Here is a 16,456-nt window from a genome sequence, read left to right as displayed (position 1 = left end):
CGCAGGGCTGTTGTGCTGGGGAAAAAGCTTTGGATCTTGGCTGCAGTAGATCAATGCCTTACAACATTCTGCAAGATGTCCCTGGGAGAAGAAACTGGATAAAGGCTACATTAGTTATTTCTGACGCTTGTGTGGGGATTTATAATTATCTCAGAATTAAAAGTTAAAGCTTTTAAAAGACACATAGGAGCTGAACATATTGCTTACTGGGAGAGCATCTGCTTGCTAGCACACATGAGGCCCTGGGTTCAATCTCCAGTACGTGTGTGTGTGTGTGTGTGTGTGTGTGTGTGTGTGTGTGTGTGTGTGATAAAAAAAAAATGCAACCCCTAACTTTGCACTGGATTTAACAGGCATAAATCTCATGAAAATGTTAAAACCCGCCAGGTGCGGTGGGGCACACCTTTAATCCCAGCTCTTGGGACAAAGAGGCAGGCAGACCTCTGTGAGTTTGAGGCCAGTCTGGTCTACAAAGTTAGTTCCAAGACAGCCAGGGCTGTTCACAGAGAAACCCTGTCTAAAAAAAAAAAAAAAAATTAAAACTCTGTTCTTCAAGACACCATTAAGAAAAGGGGCACATGACTGTGATCTCAGCAACTCGGGAGGCCAAGGCAGGAAGATTTCAAATTCAAATTCAAAGGGAGTCTGCCCAACGTAGTGAGACCCTGTCTTTAAAATTTTAATACCTGGGGTGAGAGCTGCAGAAATGGCTCAGATGTTAAGGGCACCTGGTTCAATTCCCAGCACCCACATGGCAGCTCACAACTGTCTTTAACTCCAGTTCCAGGGGATCTGGTACCTTCTTCACACAGACATGTATGCAAGCAAAACACTAATGCATGTAAAATAAGAATAAGTCAATCATTTTTTAAAAAGGAGTTCACACTGCTGTTGCAGAGGACCTGAATTCAGTTCTCAGCACCCACACCCACAAGTTCACAGCAGCCTGCCCATGACACCTTCTTCTGGTCTCCCAGGGACTCTACGTTCATGAGGACATAACCCAAACTACCATATACACATGTGAACATTGTTTTTGAAACTTACAAAGAACAGGGGTTGGGAGTGTAGCCCAGACAGAACAGTTTGCCTGGCATGCACAGAACCCTGAGGGTTTGTACCCAGCACTTCATAAACAGGTGTGATGGCGCATGTCTATAATCTTAGCACTCAGAAGGTGGAAGCAGGAGAATCACAAGTTCAAGGTCACCCTGGACTACATACTGAGTTCCAAGGCAGCCTTGACTACAGGAGATTGTGTCTCAAAATACACATATAAATACTGACTTATATAAAAAAGGAAAATGAAAAATCAATCCAGAGTGGGGAGAACTGTATCTAGAGAGATAGTGTGTGTATATATAGATAGCTATCTTATATACATATATATCTTTTACAATTCAATAAATAGAATTTAGTTAAAACCACAGTGAGATATGCCGCCTTCAGAACTACCAGCGTGGCTAAAATTAAAAGGCTGACAGAGCCAAGTGTTGCCACATACGTGGGCAACAGAACCACCACACACTTCCTCGTGGGGATGGAACGTGGTACAAGGCTTTCGGAAAAGTGCCTGGCATCTGGAAACTTACCCAGGGCAATGAAAGCCCTGCACAGAGGAGAACTTGCACAAACATCTTTTCCTAACAGCCTCCATCTGGAAACAACCCAGTGCCCATCAGCGGACACAAGGATAAATAAAGCGGCACAGCCATACCGTGGAATAAAAAGCAATGAACTATGGATGCACGTAAAGACTTGGACCTCAAAAACAGCACACGGTACCTGAGGAGATGCACACACAACCTCCACGGTGTGAACCCATTCACACCAAACTCAAGAGCAGGCCCAGCTAATCCTAAATAACAGGAGGCCCATCCCTGGTTGCCTGGGGCTAGGGGAGGGGGAGGGGGAGGGGACTGACTGCAGAGCAATAGTAGGGGGGTAGTTTGGGGGTGATGGAAATCTCATGGATCTTGACTATGGTGATGGGTATAAATATTTCTCTAAATTGACCAAACTCAGGCTGGGAATGTAGCTCAGTCGGTAGAGCACTTATCTAGCTTGTGATGCCCTGGGTTCTATCCGCAGCCCCACTAAATAAATATATAAACAAACTGTACCTAATGGTGCCTTTAATGTTAGGCAAATTGTAACTCAATTACAAACAAAACAACTGTTGTCCTTTTAAACAGCGTCTCATGTGGCCCAGGCTGGCCTGGACCTCCTGACTCTCCTACCTCCACCTCCCCAACAGTGGAGGTACAGGGATGTACCACCACCACACCGTGTTCATGCAGCCTTGCACTAGCTCTCTACCTTCTGAGCTACACTCCCAGCCCAGTAAGAGTGCTTTCGAAAAGACAACACCGATCATATTTTGTATTTGTTTCAACAGACACAAAAAAAGTTTCAGTATTTCATTGTTTTTGAAACAGGGTCTCCTGCATTCCAAGCTGGCCTCAAACTCCTGATTCTCCCAAGGACTAGCCTGTATATCACCGTGGCGGGGCAATGCCTAAGTGTTCAAATGCTTACTGTAAAGTCCTGTATAACTTTTCCTCCCAGATGAGTAAGGGCAGTTTGAAACCGGCAGCTATCCAAGAAAGACCCCACTTTGCCAACTATTGTGTTCTCTGGCAGGCCTCCCTGCCAACCTCGGGTGGGAAGCTGGAGGAAGGGCAAGGCTGGAGCTGGATAGACATCATGCAGAGGAGAGCTGCAGGCCGGTAAGGACAGACTGAAGACATGAAGAGGGTTGCATGCCTGGGCAGTGCAAAGTCATGGGTGGGCATGTGCGTGGGGGGCTCACGCGCGGGCGGGGGGGAGGGCGGGAGGGAATACCCAGCTTACTGGGAGCCGAACACCGGCCTGCGCTGCAAGCGTAGCACACCGTAAGTGTTGAGTCCCGGCACGTCGAAGCCTGGCGCCAGCCCGTGGCGATCCAACGGGTAGAAACGCACCAGCTGCCCGTGCTGCGCCTCCAGAGACAGCCAGGCATCTGCGAGCGGCAGCGTGCATGGGAACTCGCGCGCCACGTGCAGCTGGAAGACGCGGCCGCGCACGTGGCGCAGGGCGAGCGATCGGAAGGCAGCAGGCACGAGCGCTTCCACGCGCGGCCCAAACTGGCGCAAGCGCAGCTCGCCCCGCGGCCCCGCGGCCCGCACCTCGTAGAAGGTGCGATTGGCGAAGGTGAAGAAGCCAGAGAACGGGCGCGCGCGGGGCGGGGGCGCGGGGGCGCGATTAGCATCGCGCAACGCGCGCTCCAGAGCAGGCAGCAGCATGTCCAGGGCGTCGGCTACCAGGTCCTGCGTGGGTGGGCGCGGCCCAGCCAGCAACAGCACAAACCCTAAGCGCAGCGGTGGCACGAGTGCCAGGCTGGCGGCGTAGCCATCCAGGTCGCCGTCCTTGCGCGCCACTCGGTATCCGCGCCGCTCGTGGAACTCCCAAGGTGTGCCCGTTTCGCGAGCGAAGTAGCCGTGGGCACAGGCGCGCAGCGGTGACAGCAGTGTGGCCAGGCTGTCGGGCCGCAGCAGCCGTCGGGGCCCTGCACCCAGTAGCGCGGCCGCCAGCCTGGCCAGGTCTGCAGCCGTCGAGTACATCTGGCCCGATGGCCGGTACCAGCCCAGATCATAGAGTGGCGCGGACCGGCCGCTGCCATAGAAGCCGGCAGCCAGGCGAGAGCGCACAGCTCCGGTCAGTGCAAAGCCAGTGTCGCTCATCCCCAGCGGCTCCAGAACCTGCTCAGTTACCCAGCGTTCGTAGTCGCCCTGTGCCGTGTGCGCAGCCAGCACATGGGCCAGGAGCGAGAAGGCCAGTGTGCTGTAGTGGCATCTGGAGGGGGAGAAGGGGGCATCGGGATGGTGTCCTGGATGTGATCGCCAGGACAGTGTGGTGGCACCAGGAGGGAAAGAAAACTACAGTCCACTATTTGGAGAAGCAGAGGGAATCTGGCCCAGGGTGGCAGAGGAGCACCAGCCGCCTCTGTCTGATGTGTGTTGTCTGTCCCCCAACTCCCTCCGCCCCACCCCACCCCTGCCTCGCCAAACTCTCAAGGCTACACTTCTAGTTCAGTGGTCAGCCCTTTATCTGCACACCATTATCCATCGTGGTGAAATCTTCACTGTGTGTCCCTCATCAGTGCACACTGTAGGAAGGGGCCTTGGTCAGGTGTTGGCTGGTATACCCAGCACTTAGCAGGTTCTCGTTAGAGTGGTTGTCTTGATTGCTTTTTGTGTCTTGTTTGTTTGTTTGTTTTAGACAACCACATTGTGTAGCCCAAGCTGGCCTCCATTTCTCTATCGTCCTGCCTCAGCCTCCTGAGTGTTGGGATTACAGATGTGCACAACCATGCCATCCCCAGAGCAGACGCTTAATAAACAGTACAGTTGATAAGGGACCAGGAGACTGGAGCAGACCTGGGTTCTGAGCCTAGATATTCCACGCTTTGCTGTGCCTGCCCCTTCTGGCCTCAGTCTTTCTGGCTGTAGAATGGACTCTATTCAGTGATTCCCAGAACCCTGCTGACACTGACCATCTGGGGGAAGCACTTCCTCAAGTGTGGCTAGACTTCAGGGCACACTCCTCACCTGGTTCCTGGGTCAGCCACCAGGACATCATCCCTGAGCAGGCTCAGAGCCTCCTGGGTGCTGCCTCTCCACAACAGCGAAGTGCCCCGCAGCCTTCGGGGAAGTCCTAGGGAAGAGCAGTGGTCAGACCCGCAGGAGCTGTGCTTTGCCGGGGACGTCCCTTCCCTAGACCGCCACCAAATCACCTTTCCTCACATCTTCCCCGCCCCCTGCCGGCCATGATTTCCCCTTCCTGGAAGCAAACTCTTTCTTCTCTACTCGCTAGGATTGCAGGCAGGTGCCACGGAGACCAGTCCTTCCAAAGGCATTTAATATATCCTGAAATATTTCATATTTAGGCTGGCAAGATGGCAGCCTTTATCCGGTAAAGGTGCCTGCTTTTTATGCTTATTTCTGTAGCAGCATACAATAGATGTACTTTTCTCCTACTTATTTTGTATCAGTAAACAAGGAACCTCATTTAGAGCAGTAGTTCTCAACCTCTGGGTCGAAACCATCAGAAAACATATTTCCGATGGCCTTAGGAACTGAGACACCACTCAGTAGCAGAATTACAGTCATGAAGTAGCAACGAAAATAATTTTATGGTTGGGGGTCACCACAACATGAGGAGCTGTGTTAAAGGGTCGCAGCATTAGGAGGGTTGAGAACCACTGGCTTAGAGCTGTATGGTATTTCATTGCATAGCCTTTCCCCTAGTGATGAACATGTAGGTTATTTCTTCTTGTTTTGGTGTTTTGAGAGGGTCTCATAAGAGCCCAGGCTAGCTTTGAACTCACTATGTAGCCCGATGTGACCTTGAACTCCTGATCCTCCTGCTTCCATCTTGGAAGTGCTGGGCTACAGGTATGTACCCCCACACCAGCTCCTCTTGTTACTATAAACACTATATGGTGAAAAACTGTGAACACACTCTATGCTACCCAGAGTGACCACATCTGCAGTAGAATTTTCTAGGAGTGAAATTTCTCAAAGGGAATATATACTTTTTTTTTTCTTTGTTGCTGGGGCTCAGCCCAGAGCTTTTCACACGCCAAGTGCACACTGTACTGCTGACTTCTAGCCTAGGTGTGGTGGCAGCATTCAGGAGTGGGAGGCAGGAGGATCACTAGTTCAAGGTCGTCTTCAGCTACATGTAGTGTGAGGAAAGCCTGGATTATTTGAGACCCTATCTCAAAAAGACAAGAAAACGATTGCAGTAAATATTTGATTTTCCTTCGTACAGGTTTTATCCATTTGTTTGTTTATTGGGGGGGGTGTCTTAGGGGTTCTCTTGCTACGATGAAACACCATAACCAAATCAACTTGGGGAGGAAAAGGTTTATTTGGCTTATACATCACAATTCATCGAGGGAAGCTGAGGCAGGAACTCAAACAGGGCAGGAACCTGGAGGCAGGAGCTGATGCAGAGGCCATGGAGCGGTGCTGCTTACTGGCTTGCTCAGCCTGCTTTCTTATAGAACCCAGGACAAGTAGCCCAGGTGCTGTGGGATGGTCTGTATGTCAAATGCTCTGATTGGTCAATAAATAAAACACTGATTGGCCAGTGGCCAGGCAGGAAGTATAGGAGGGACTAACAGGATAAAGGAGGGAACAGGAAGACAGAGAGAGACACTGCCAGCTGCCGCTATGACAAGAAGCATGTGAAGATGCCAGTAAGCCACGAGCCATGTGGCAAGGTATAGATTTATGGTAATGGATTAATTTAAGATATAAGAACAGTTAGCAAGAAGCCTGCCACGGCCATACATTGCTTATATTGTAATAATAATTATTGTAATAATAATTGTTATAATAATAATAAATAAATTATTGTAATAATAATAAATAATAATAATAATAAATATTGTAATAATATTGCTTATATTGTAAGCAATATAAGTCTCTGTGTTTACTTGGTCAGGTCTGAGCGGCTGTGGGACTGGCGGGTAATAGAGATTTGTCCTGACTGTGGGCAAGGCAGGAAAACTCTAGCTACACCCAGGGGTGGTGCTACTCACAATGGACTAGGCCCTCCCATATCAGTCACTAATTGAGAAAATGCCCTACAGGCTTGTCTACCACCAGATCTTATGGAGGCATTTTCTTAACTGAGGTTCTCTTCTCTCAGATGACTTTAGCTTATGTCAAGTTGGCATAAAACTAGCCAGGACAGAGGTGTTAAATTTAAATCAATTTAAATTCCCTCCACTGGAGTAGATGAGGACATTGTCTCCATAGTTCCCCCCCCCCCCAAATCAGGGCACCCACTGTTTGGTCTTTGCCAATCTGACAGGAACAGTGTGTCTCAATGTAGTTTTCATGTGCATGTGTGTTTTGATGAACAAGGGTTGGCATCTTTCAATATTCACAGAGCCTTCTCTGTGCTGTGCCATGTCAGGTCATTCCCTGTCCTTCACCTGTGTCCGCTGTGGGCTGTGGCTTTCCACATGTTCTTTATATGTGTGTTCAGGGAGTCTGGGTCTTCACTGTAGAGCTCCCTACCGGTCTTACTTGTTGCCTTGCCCTTGGCATGATACACAGATCCTGACTCCGTTTCTCTGCCTGATCTGTATTCCCAGGTTCCGGCCAGGCACGGAGCATGGCTGGTACAGTGCTTACTTAGCATGTGTGAAGCCCTGTGTTCCCCCCAACAACGTACAGATGGATGTAGTGGCACATGCCTGTAATCTTAGCACTCGGGAGGTAAAGGAAGAAAGACTAAAAAGTTCAGGGTCCTCCTGAGCGACACAGTGAGTTTGGAGCCAGCCTGGGCTACAAGAGACCCTGTCTCAAATAAAATGAGTCCCAGTGCTGGAGGGCTGGCAGCCAAAGCTGCTCTTCCCAAAGACTCAAGTTCGGTTCTCAGAACTCACCTGTGGCTCCAGCAGGGGCGGATCTGATGCACACCCCTGTGGACACCCGCACATCTACAGCATCTGTGGACACCCCCACACATGTGGCGTATACTCATGCACACACATACACACATTTTTAAAAGCACCCCAGGCTTCCCTCAGTTCTTTCCACCATGGCCACCACGGCCTGTGGGTTGGAAGTATGGCCATTCGGTAACCGAGCAGAGTCCTAATGGATGGGAATTTGTGTCCCATGCCTATTCCCAAGCCCTGATGCAGATTGGCTCAGCTGGGCAATTCCGAGGCTCACCTGACAGCTGACTGGCCATCCTCCGCAGAGTGACAGAAGAAGGCCTCGGGAGGGAGCCCATCTCTTCAAATTCCCCCATTGGGCCCTGTGGTTCGGGGTCTTGGGCCTTGCCCAGCGGGTTGTTGATGGAGAAGGTGCTGGCATAGCGCTCCAGAGGGTCGTCCAGGGAGGCCACGATGCCCTCCTCCCACAGGCGGTACAGCATAAGCACGGGAAAGAGCTTGGAGATGCTGGCAATCCTGGGGTGGGGGGTAGGAGAACAGAGGGCAACCTGTCAACCTCACGGCTCACTCCCCACCCTGTGCCCAGCCTCCAGCTCTTCATAGTCAAGAGTCCAGCCTAGTCTGCATCTCCAGCTGAATCCCCAGGCTCTGTAGAGAGCCGTGGATGTTTAGAATGTACCAGAAGCTGGGATAGGAGGAGCAGTTCTGCTCCTGCCCCATGCTCGGCCTTTTACCAAGCCCCTTTTGTACTGGGGCAGACCTGGATTTAGTGAGTCCTATCTCTCATTGACTGTGTGGCCTTGGGTAGGTTACTAGGCCTTCCTGAGAGTTTGGCTGTTGGTTTCATAGGGTATAATGCAGTAGGAGATACGTGAGCACATGCATACAGGTATACGTGTGAGTGTGTGTGTGCACACACGCGTGCACTCACAGAGCACTCAGCACGGCAGACAGGTGATGAATATGCAGTAAGCAAGACAAATAGAACCCTGAGCCGGGCAGCAGTGGCACATGCCTTTAATCCCAGCACTCGGGAGGCAGAGCCAGGTGGATCTCTGTGAGTTCGAGGCTAGCCTGGTCTACAGAGCGAGATCCAGTACAGGCACAAAAACTACACAGAGAAACCCTGTCTCGGAAAAATAAATAAATAAATAGAACTCTGGGTGTTGTGTCTAGCACCACAAAGGTGCAGCGTGAGGCTAAACTCCATCAGACCCTGAAGTCCCCACAGCATCCCCGGGATCCAATGTGTCCAGTGTCGCAGCTCTGAGGACTCTACAGACAGCACCTGAGATGAGAGGCTCTGGGAGTGCAGACAAGTGTCCCCAGCTGCTCCCAACTGGGCCATGGGGCTGGTTGTCACTCCTGGGTGGCACACTGAGAGGTGAGGAGATGGATCCTTTTCTCATTTGGCCTGTGGCCCCTGTGGTGTGACACTGGGCGTTCATACTTCCTGGTTCTCTCTGGACCTCTGTCTCCTACAGAGTTATCAGGACCGAGCCATAGGCCCTGGCAGCTGGGACCCCAGCCACGATCCTCTTGAATGTCCCTGCCTCCTGGAGGTCACCCCACTAACCGGTACATAGTATACTCATTAGGGGTTCCAGAATTTGGATCTGAGCCGTTCTTCTTTCCGAAGTTCCCAGTCCAGAGCACGGTGTCGTTGTGGATGACAAGAGCGGACATGGCAGCCAGGCCTGGGGCCAGCATTGCCTTGCGCAGAATTCCATCCACCTTGTGGAAAAAGAATAGGAGCTCAGAATGAGGCCCCTGCCTCAGCACACCCACCTGTCCCCACAGCTGTCTCCCCGCCCCACAGTATCCTAGGAGGCTCCAGACCTTGCGACCCCAGCACCACGCCCCTGTGAGGGCCTGATTCAGCAGCCTCTCCCACCTGTTTTAGATAGAGGTCCCCAAAGGACTGTTTGTTTAGCGTGTGTATGATGTGTGTGTGTGTGTGTGTGTGTGTGTGTGTGTGTGTGTGTGTGTGTGTTTCTGTTCACATGGGAGGGGTGCACACGTGTGCAAGTGATCTAGAAGCTGGAAACCGACATTGGGTGTCTAAATCACTCTTCATCTTTATATTTTGGACCAGGGTCTCTCACTTGAACTCAAACTCACCAGTTCGGCTAGTCCAGCTAGCCATCTTGGTCTAAGGGAATTTTCTCTCCACCCGAGCACTGGGATTACAAGCAGGCCACACGTACCCAGCATTTACACCTGTGCAGAGAATCTGAACTCCGGTCCTCACTTTTGCACAAACCACTGAGCCATCTCCCAAACCCCTCTACTTAATCAGCTACCAGACACCCTGCCCCTCGGCTTTACCTGCCCTGTGCATCTCCCTAAGTCGGTCTTTCGGGGCTCAGACTCACCGGTGTAGTCAAGGATTCCCTAGACATGCATACAAAGGGGGCACGCAGCCCATGGCTGATAACCGCAGTGCTCAGTGGGTCATTGAGTCCTGTGACCCTGGGTCGCACATTATTTTGGTAAATTGTCATGTGTTATTTGAGCTCACTGAGAAGCTGGTTGTGGAAGTGGGGTTATCTCCTCCACCATTTTGGACTCAAGCATGTTTGTCTCAAAGTGTCTCCCAAGACCCTTTGCCCGGGGATGGACTGCCTTCCCTTCTCCTCTAAGGGACTAAGAACAGCAACTCAGTCCAGGAATGGAAACAGTATGGCTTTGGCAACACTAGAAAAGATGTTGTCATTTATCTTAGGGTATAAAACTTCCGCGAACTTGCCACTCTTCTCCTTCTGCTGCTCCTCAGAGAGTGCACAGCTGCCCAGATGTTTTTGACCCTGACCCCCTTTGTCTCTCTTCTCCTAAGGTGAGTGGCCCACACCACATCTGACTAGCACCAAGGAGAGCCATCCTGAAGTGGTGCGAGTTGTGCCCTGGTGTGTGTGTGTGTGTGTGTGTGTGTGTGTGCTTGACCATATTACAGTGGCCTCTGTGACATGGACTCTGTCACTCTTTCCCGTTTCCTCTTTCCCCATTTCTCTGTGTGCCCTGTGCTCACTGCACTGCCCCTGGGTCTTTTCACATGTTGGCCCCACTGTTGGGCGTGCACGCCCACATCCTTCAAGATTCTATACATCATCGGGGATCCCCTGCCCACATCTCAGCCTGGACCATGCAGGGCCCTGCCAGCCCCCAAGACCTTACACCTCAGCCCCACAGTCCCCAAACCTTTCCTAATTGTGGTAGTTTGAATGTAACTGGCCCCCATAGGCTCATGGGGAGTGGCACTATTAAGAGGTGTGGCTTTGTTGCAATAGGTATGGCCTTGTTGGAGGAAGTGTGTCACCATGGGGGTGGGCTTTGAGGTCTCATGTGCTCAAGCCACACCCAGTGCCCCAGACCACTTCCTGTTGCCTGTGGGATCAAGATACAGCTCCTTCTCCATTCACCATGTCTGCCTGCATGCTGCCACATCCTGCCATGATGGTAATCGACTAAACCTCTAAAACCGTAAGCCGCCCAGTTGAATGTTCTCCTTTGGAAGAGTTACTGTGGTCATGGTGTCTCTTCACAGCAGTAGGAACCCTAACTGAGACACTAATCTTCAGTCTTCCCCGCCCCCACCTCCAAGACAAGATTTTTCTGTGTAGCCTTGGCTGTCCTGGAACTCCTTCCTCTACCTTCTGAGTGCTGGGACTAAAGGTGTGGGCCACCACCCCAGGCTCCTAATCTTCACTCTTGCCCCTGAATCAGAAATAGGCGTTATCTTAACTGCTTCCTTCACCTACAGACTAACTAGGAGTCCGTCCCTCCCCATCCCCTCTTAGAACTCACGATATAGCCCAGGCTAGCCTCAAACTTGTAATGATCCTCCTGCCTCTGCCTTCCAAACACTAACATTCTAGGCACAGAACAGGCACTCAAGAAATTCATGTTGAAAGCTGGGTGTAGTAGCTCACACCTTTAATCCAAGCACTTAGGAGGCAGAGACAGGTTGATACCTGTGAGTTCAAAGCCAGCTCGGTCCACAAAGCAAGTTCCAGGCTAGTCAGGGCTATTATGCAGTGAAAACATGTAGAAAACCAAACAAACAAAAAAGCATGTTGAGTGAATGAATAAGTGAAAGAATGAATGAATGAATGCCACAGCACAGAGGGAAATCCCTCCTCTGCCAAGCTTTACCACATTCCCAGCAACTTCCTGGGCTATCTGTCACTAACCTTCTCCAAGGCCTCCTTCAACACTGGGAGGGGGTGAACCAGAGGCACAAGTTCAGGGTGGCGGGGACACATCTTCACTGGGGCTGGGGTCACCGCTGGCTTCAAGGAACCTAGAGGGCGTGTCAGGAGGTGAGTACAGAAGACGTCAGGTCAAGGGCAAAGGGACATCGCAGAGGACAGGAAGGCTGCAGCAAAGGCCAGAGCTGTGCCTTGGAGGCCCTCCCACCAGCAGGAGGCTTCCCAGAAAATGTTCAGTCACGGGCCAGCCAAGGGACCAAGGGCCAAGGCATAGCATCACCTTTAGGATTGAGTCCCTTCAGGTCTCAGCTACTGGTCCCTACCCTCCCTTCCTCCTGACAGGCTCAACTTTGCCCATCCATCTATCCATCCATCCATCTGTCCGTCCATCTATCCATCCGTCCATCCATCTATACCTCAAGCTAGTTTTGAATGTTTGGGTGACTTGGACTTGAAACCCCACTGGGGCTTCATGCCTGAAGCAGCAGGGACAGCTTATTCTGTTCCCAGAACTGAATGCAGGCGTTGGTCATGGAGTGAGTCTCATCTGTCCTTGTCCAGGGAGTGGCCGTCATCACATGGACAAATCTGGGAAATTAGCCCTGAGAGCACAAGACCTGAGGGAGGCTCCGATCCCAAGTGACTTGCATTGAAGAGAGCAGGTTAGACCAGCAGCAGAACTGCCAGTCAGGCCCCAGAACGTGAGAAGTAATCAGCTGGTGAGTTTGGTGTGTTTGTTTATTCCCTTGCAGTGCTGAGGATAGACCCCAGGGCCTTGCACACTGTAGGCAAGTGTTCGGCAGACACTAAGCTACATGGCTGGGGTGGTTTATTCCTTACACAGATAAATAAGTAGATGGTGGGGGTTTGGCCATTGGAGTAAAGTCTTGGATAGAGCCTCTGTCAGCTTGGGACCTGGGTGGGTCTGGCAGCAGTAGCCAGACAGATGACACATCAAAATGTGTGATGACGTTAGCAAGTCTGGGTAGGGCCTGAATGTGCCCACATTTGGGTGGGACTTGGGGGTTGCCACAGCATGAGTGTGGAGGTCAGAGAACAAGTCTGTGGAGTCAGGTTCTCTCCTTCAGCCTTCACATGGGTTCTGGGGATTGAACTCAAGCCATCAGGCTTATTTGGCAAGCGCCTCTACCGGCTGAGCCATCTCTCCAGCCTCTGTTGAGCTTCTCAGGAACCCCGAGTTGACCCCCAGGCTGGATGACTTGTGAAACCCTGAACAGGATTCTCACTTTGTTTATAAGAGCTTGAGCAAGCCCAGGGAGCTCTTGTGACCCGGCCAGAGATGGACAGTGTGATGTGGAGTGAGGAGGTCTCTGCTCCTGAGTCGAAATCACAACTGTCCTCCTTCACCCTCGCGTCCTTGGCTGCTGCAGGCCCAGTGAGGACCCGTGCCCTCGGGGTGGGAGCCATGGCTTCTTCACTCACCGATCTGCAGCTTGGGGAGGTGGTACTGCCATAGGAAGCAGCCAGTCATGGCCACTGAGAACAGGAAGAGGAAGGCGCTGAGGGCCTGCAAAAAACATTTCTTTTTCCCTTTGAGGAGACGGGGCTGGTAGCAGGCCTGAAGAAGCAAAGATACAGGTCATGGACTCCAGGGTCAGCAGGAACAAGATGGTACCCTCATTGTAATGCTGTGAAGCCTCCTCAGGGTAAGTGCCTCCTCAGCTCTCCATGCCTGATCCGGCCAGATGCCCTCACCCCACCTCACTTCACCTCATATGTGCTTATCAAGATATCCTGAGTCCCAGTGAAATGCCACCTCCTCCAGGAAGTCTTCCCCAACTCTTCTTGCCTGTGTCCCTCCCAAGGCTACACCCATAAGGGAGAGCAAATCGAAGTTCCTTAGTGTAGAACAGTGCCATACCTCCCCACCCCTCCCACGGTCAGCTGGCCTCCCTGATGGGAGAGCCCTCCACACCAGGGGCACCTGTCCACTTTCTGGTCTGCAGCCTTTGGTGTGCTGGTTACTCAGTACATGCCGGGGGTGTGCACAGTGCAGACCTTGCCACACCCCACTTCCAGGGTACCGGCCTCTACCGCACCTCCAGGTTCCTGATCTTGAACCTAGGATAGAACACCCAGCAGGCATGCCTGAAGCCCCCAGCACGTGGGTACTGTTCAGTGTGGTGGATGGTTCTAGAAGACTATTCATAGCATCCTATCACCATGCCACTCTACCCAAAACAGGTAGAAAAGCCTCTATGATGAACAGAATGAAGCTAGGACACCCCTGCTCCTGTGTGGGACCCCACAAGCTCACTAGTTCACTGAACTACGCTTGGGTGGGACCATTTCTTTGGTCTGTCATTGGTGCTTTTTCTGGGGTGAAGAGATGTTTGTTTGAGTCTCCCCAGGAAATTATATAACAGTAGTCAATCCATTCTGCCCAGTTCTCAACCCTTGAATCTGACAAGGTGGCTTATATCTAACAGGGTCTCTTCCTTGTCTGTGTCCTAGCAAGACCTTTTTCCTGAGCGGCCACCAGGCACGAGGCACTGTGCCAGGTTCCTGGGGTGAGGCAGGGAGTCAGCTTCAGGGATCTCCACCCTCATGGAGCTGCTACCCATGTCGTGCCTGCTGCCTGGGATTCTTGTGGGTGCAGAGCATCTAGGACACTTAGCTTTCTGACTCGGTCATTCTCACACAGCGGTAACAGCCACCATATACACAAGCCGGTCCTGTCCTAGGAGTTTTATCGGCATCCCTGTAATTAACCCTTGTACCTCAACACAAGCGGTTACTGTTATTTTCCTGCCTCTCAGAAAATGCTTTGGAGTTAAAGCGTTTAACTCTGTTCTGCAGGTTAAAAGACAAGCCAAAATTTAGCCCTGCTGCCTCCGTCCATTGAGACCCTAGACAGCACTTGGGGGGCGGGCGGGGACGGGGGGGGGGCTCGCTCTTCAGTGTGAAGGAGAGGATGGAATTCTCTGTTGAATCTTTTTTCATTTGATTGTTTTTCAAGGTTTCTCTGTGTGATGCTGGCTGTCCTGAAACTTGCTCTGTAGACCAGGTTGGCCTCAAACTTAGATATACACCTGCCTGGAATTAAAGGTATGCATCACCACTGCCCCAGCCAAATCTTTGTTTTTATAGCTGGAAATCCCACTGGGCTTCAGAATTTTTTTTTTTTTACCTCTAGAACTTGAGGTCCATATAGAACCATTCTTTATTGAATCTCTCTCTCTCTCTCTCTCTCTCTCTCTCTCTCTCTCTCTCTCTCTCTCTCTCTTTCTCTCTCTCTGTGTGTGGGGGGGGCATGTGTATGCCGTGTACATGTAGAGGTCAGAAGCCAAAACCAGGTACCTTCTTTTATTGCTCTCCACCTTGTTTTTTGAGGCAGGGTCTCTCCCTGGGACATGAGGCCCAGTGACTAGGCAAGGCTAGCTGGCAAGAGAACTCCAAGATCTACCTGTGTGTGCCCCCTCAACACCAGGATTGAAGGTGCACACCACTGCACCCCGGCTTTTTTTACGTAGTACTGGGGGTTGAACTCGGGTCCTTGCTTGTACATCAAGCACTTTCCTGACTGAGTCATCTCGCTTTCTACTTACAAGTTTTCAAAGGCCTGAATCAACCCAGATGTCCTTCGACGATAAATGAGAAAACAAATTATGGTCCATGCATCCATGCAATGGAATGTTATATAGTCATGTAAAGAATAGAGGATTGATTTATACAGTAACGTCAATGAATCTCAAATGCATGGTGCTAAGTGAAACAGGACAGACTCCAAAGGGTGACAGACTGCAGCAACACTCCTATAACACCCCGGAAAGGGCAGCAAACAGAACCCGACTTCGGCTCTATTCATAGCATCCTACCACCATGCCGCTCTTCCAAAACAGGTAAAAAAGCCTCTATGATGAACAGAATGAAGCTAGGACACCCCTGCTCCTGTGTGGGACCCCACAAGCTCACCCTCCAGCTTTGGACAGACAACCTTGCCTCTCGGAGCCTGGCAACTGCCCCCCCCCCCCCCCGAGAGCTCAGATGATAGAAGCCCCCAGAAAGCTGCGCAGGAAGCCTGGACCAGTGAACGGTCTTGTAACAACAAGTGTTAGCACAGCAGCTATCATGATGATAGCTATCAATGATGATAGCTGCTGTGCCCGTTCCACAGAGAAACAGGCAAGGGCAGAGGCTCTGGTGCCGGGTGCAGGTGAACCAGCCAGGGTGGGAAGGAGGGTGGAGTCACGGAGCAGGTGGCTGGGGAGGAACCGGGATGCTGACAGAGATGATGTGTGATGTATGATTTCCGGTTTGAGCCTCACCCGAGTCTTCATCCTCCCCAAGGCATGGAAGATCCCAGCTCCTTGAGGATTCAGGCCGGCAGCCCAGGAGACCCTGTGGGCAGGTAAATGCAAAAAGAGGTGGGAGCGGTGGGGAGACAGGACCTGGAGAGATGGCTCAGGGGTTAAGATCACTGGCTATTACTCCAGAGGATCTGGGTTCAAATCCCTGCACCCAAACTCACAATTGTCTGTAACCCCAATTCCAGGGCATCTGACCCCCTCCATGGGTACCAGCTATACACATGATAAAAACACACATGTAGGCAAAACACTCATACACATAAAAAGGGGGGAGGTCCTGGGAGAAAGGGGGACAGAGAATAACTAGAAAAAGGAGTAAGATTTAAATGTTGGGGGAAGGGGGCCATTCCCAAGCTCAGAAGTCCCATCACAGCGCCCAGTTGTCCAGACCTGTCCTGGTTTTTGCACTGGAAGACCCAGATTCCCAGAACCCTCCTGTCTCAGACAAACCTAGACCG

At 51.4% G+C, this 16,456-nt stretch overlaps 1 protein-coding gene across 1 annotated transcript; it reads right to left on the bottom strand.

Moving 5' to 3' along the window:
* Positions 1-2,791: 2,791 nt before the first annotated feature.
* Positions 2,792-16,026, bottom strand: Lactbl1 (lactamase beta like 1). Its single transcript, XM_076565438.1, has 7 exons — positions 15,957-16,026; positions 13,111-13,246; positions 11,650-11,759; positions 9,036-9,193; positions 7,737-7,975; positions 4,590-4,695; positions 2,792-3,834 (listed from the first exon to the last, which is right to left on the bottom strand). Exons 1-7 carry the CDS (start codon positions 15,966-15,968, stop codon positions 2,850-2,852), a joined length of 1,746 nt encoding a protein of 581 aa, XP_076421553.1. The 5' UTR covers positions 15,969-16,026; the 3' UTR covers positions 2,792-2,849.
* Between the last annotated feature and the right edge of the window lie 430 nt (positions 16,027-16,456).

Source organism: Peromyscus maniculatus, chromosome 2 (genome assembly GCF_049852395.1).
Source record: "Peromyscus maniculatus bairdii isolate BWxNUB_F1_BW_parent chromosome 2, HU_Pman_BW_mat_3.1, whole genome shotgun sequence".
Taxonomy (NCBI): domain Eukaryota; kingdom Metazoa; phylum Chordata; class Mammalia; order Rodentia; family Cricetidae; genus Peromyscus; species Peromyscus maniculatus.
The sequence above is the reverse complement of the archived record's forward strand: the minus strand, read 5'-3'. Positions and strand labels throughout refer to the sequence as shown.

Coding starts and splice junctions, on each gene's coding strand:
- Lactbl1 (XM_076565438.1), bottom strand. Junction 9,194..11,649: donor TGAAGGAGGCCTTGGAGAAG/GTTAGTGACAGA, acceptor TTTTTCCACAAG/GTGGATGGAATTCTGCGCAA. Junction 4,696..7,736: donor GATGGCCAGTCAGCTGTCAG/GTGAGCCTCGGA, acceptor GCTCTTCCCTAG/GACTTCCCCGAAGGCTGCGG.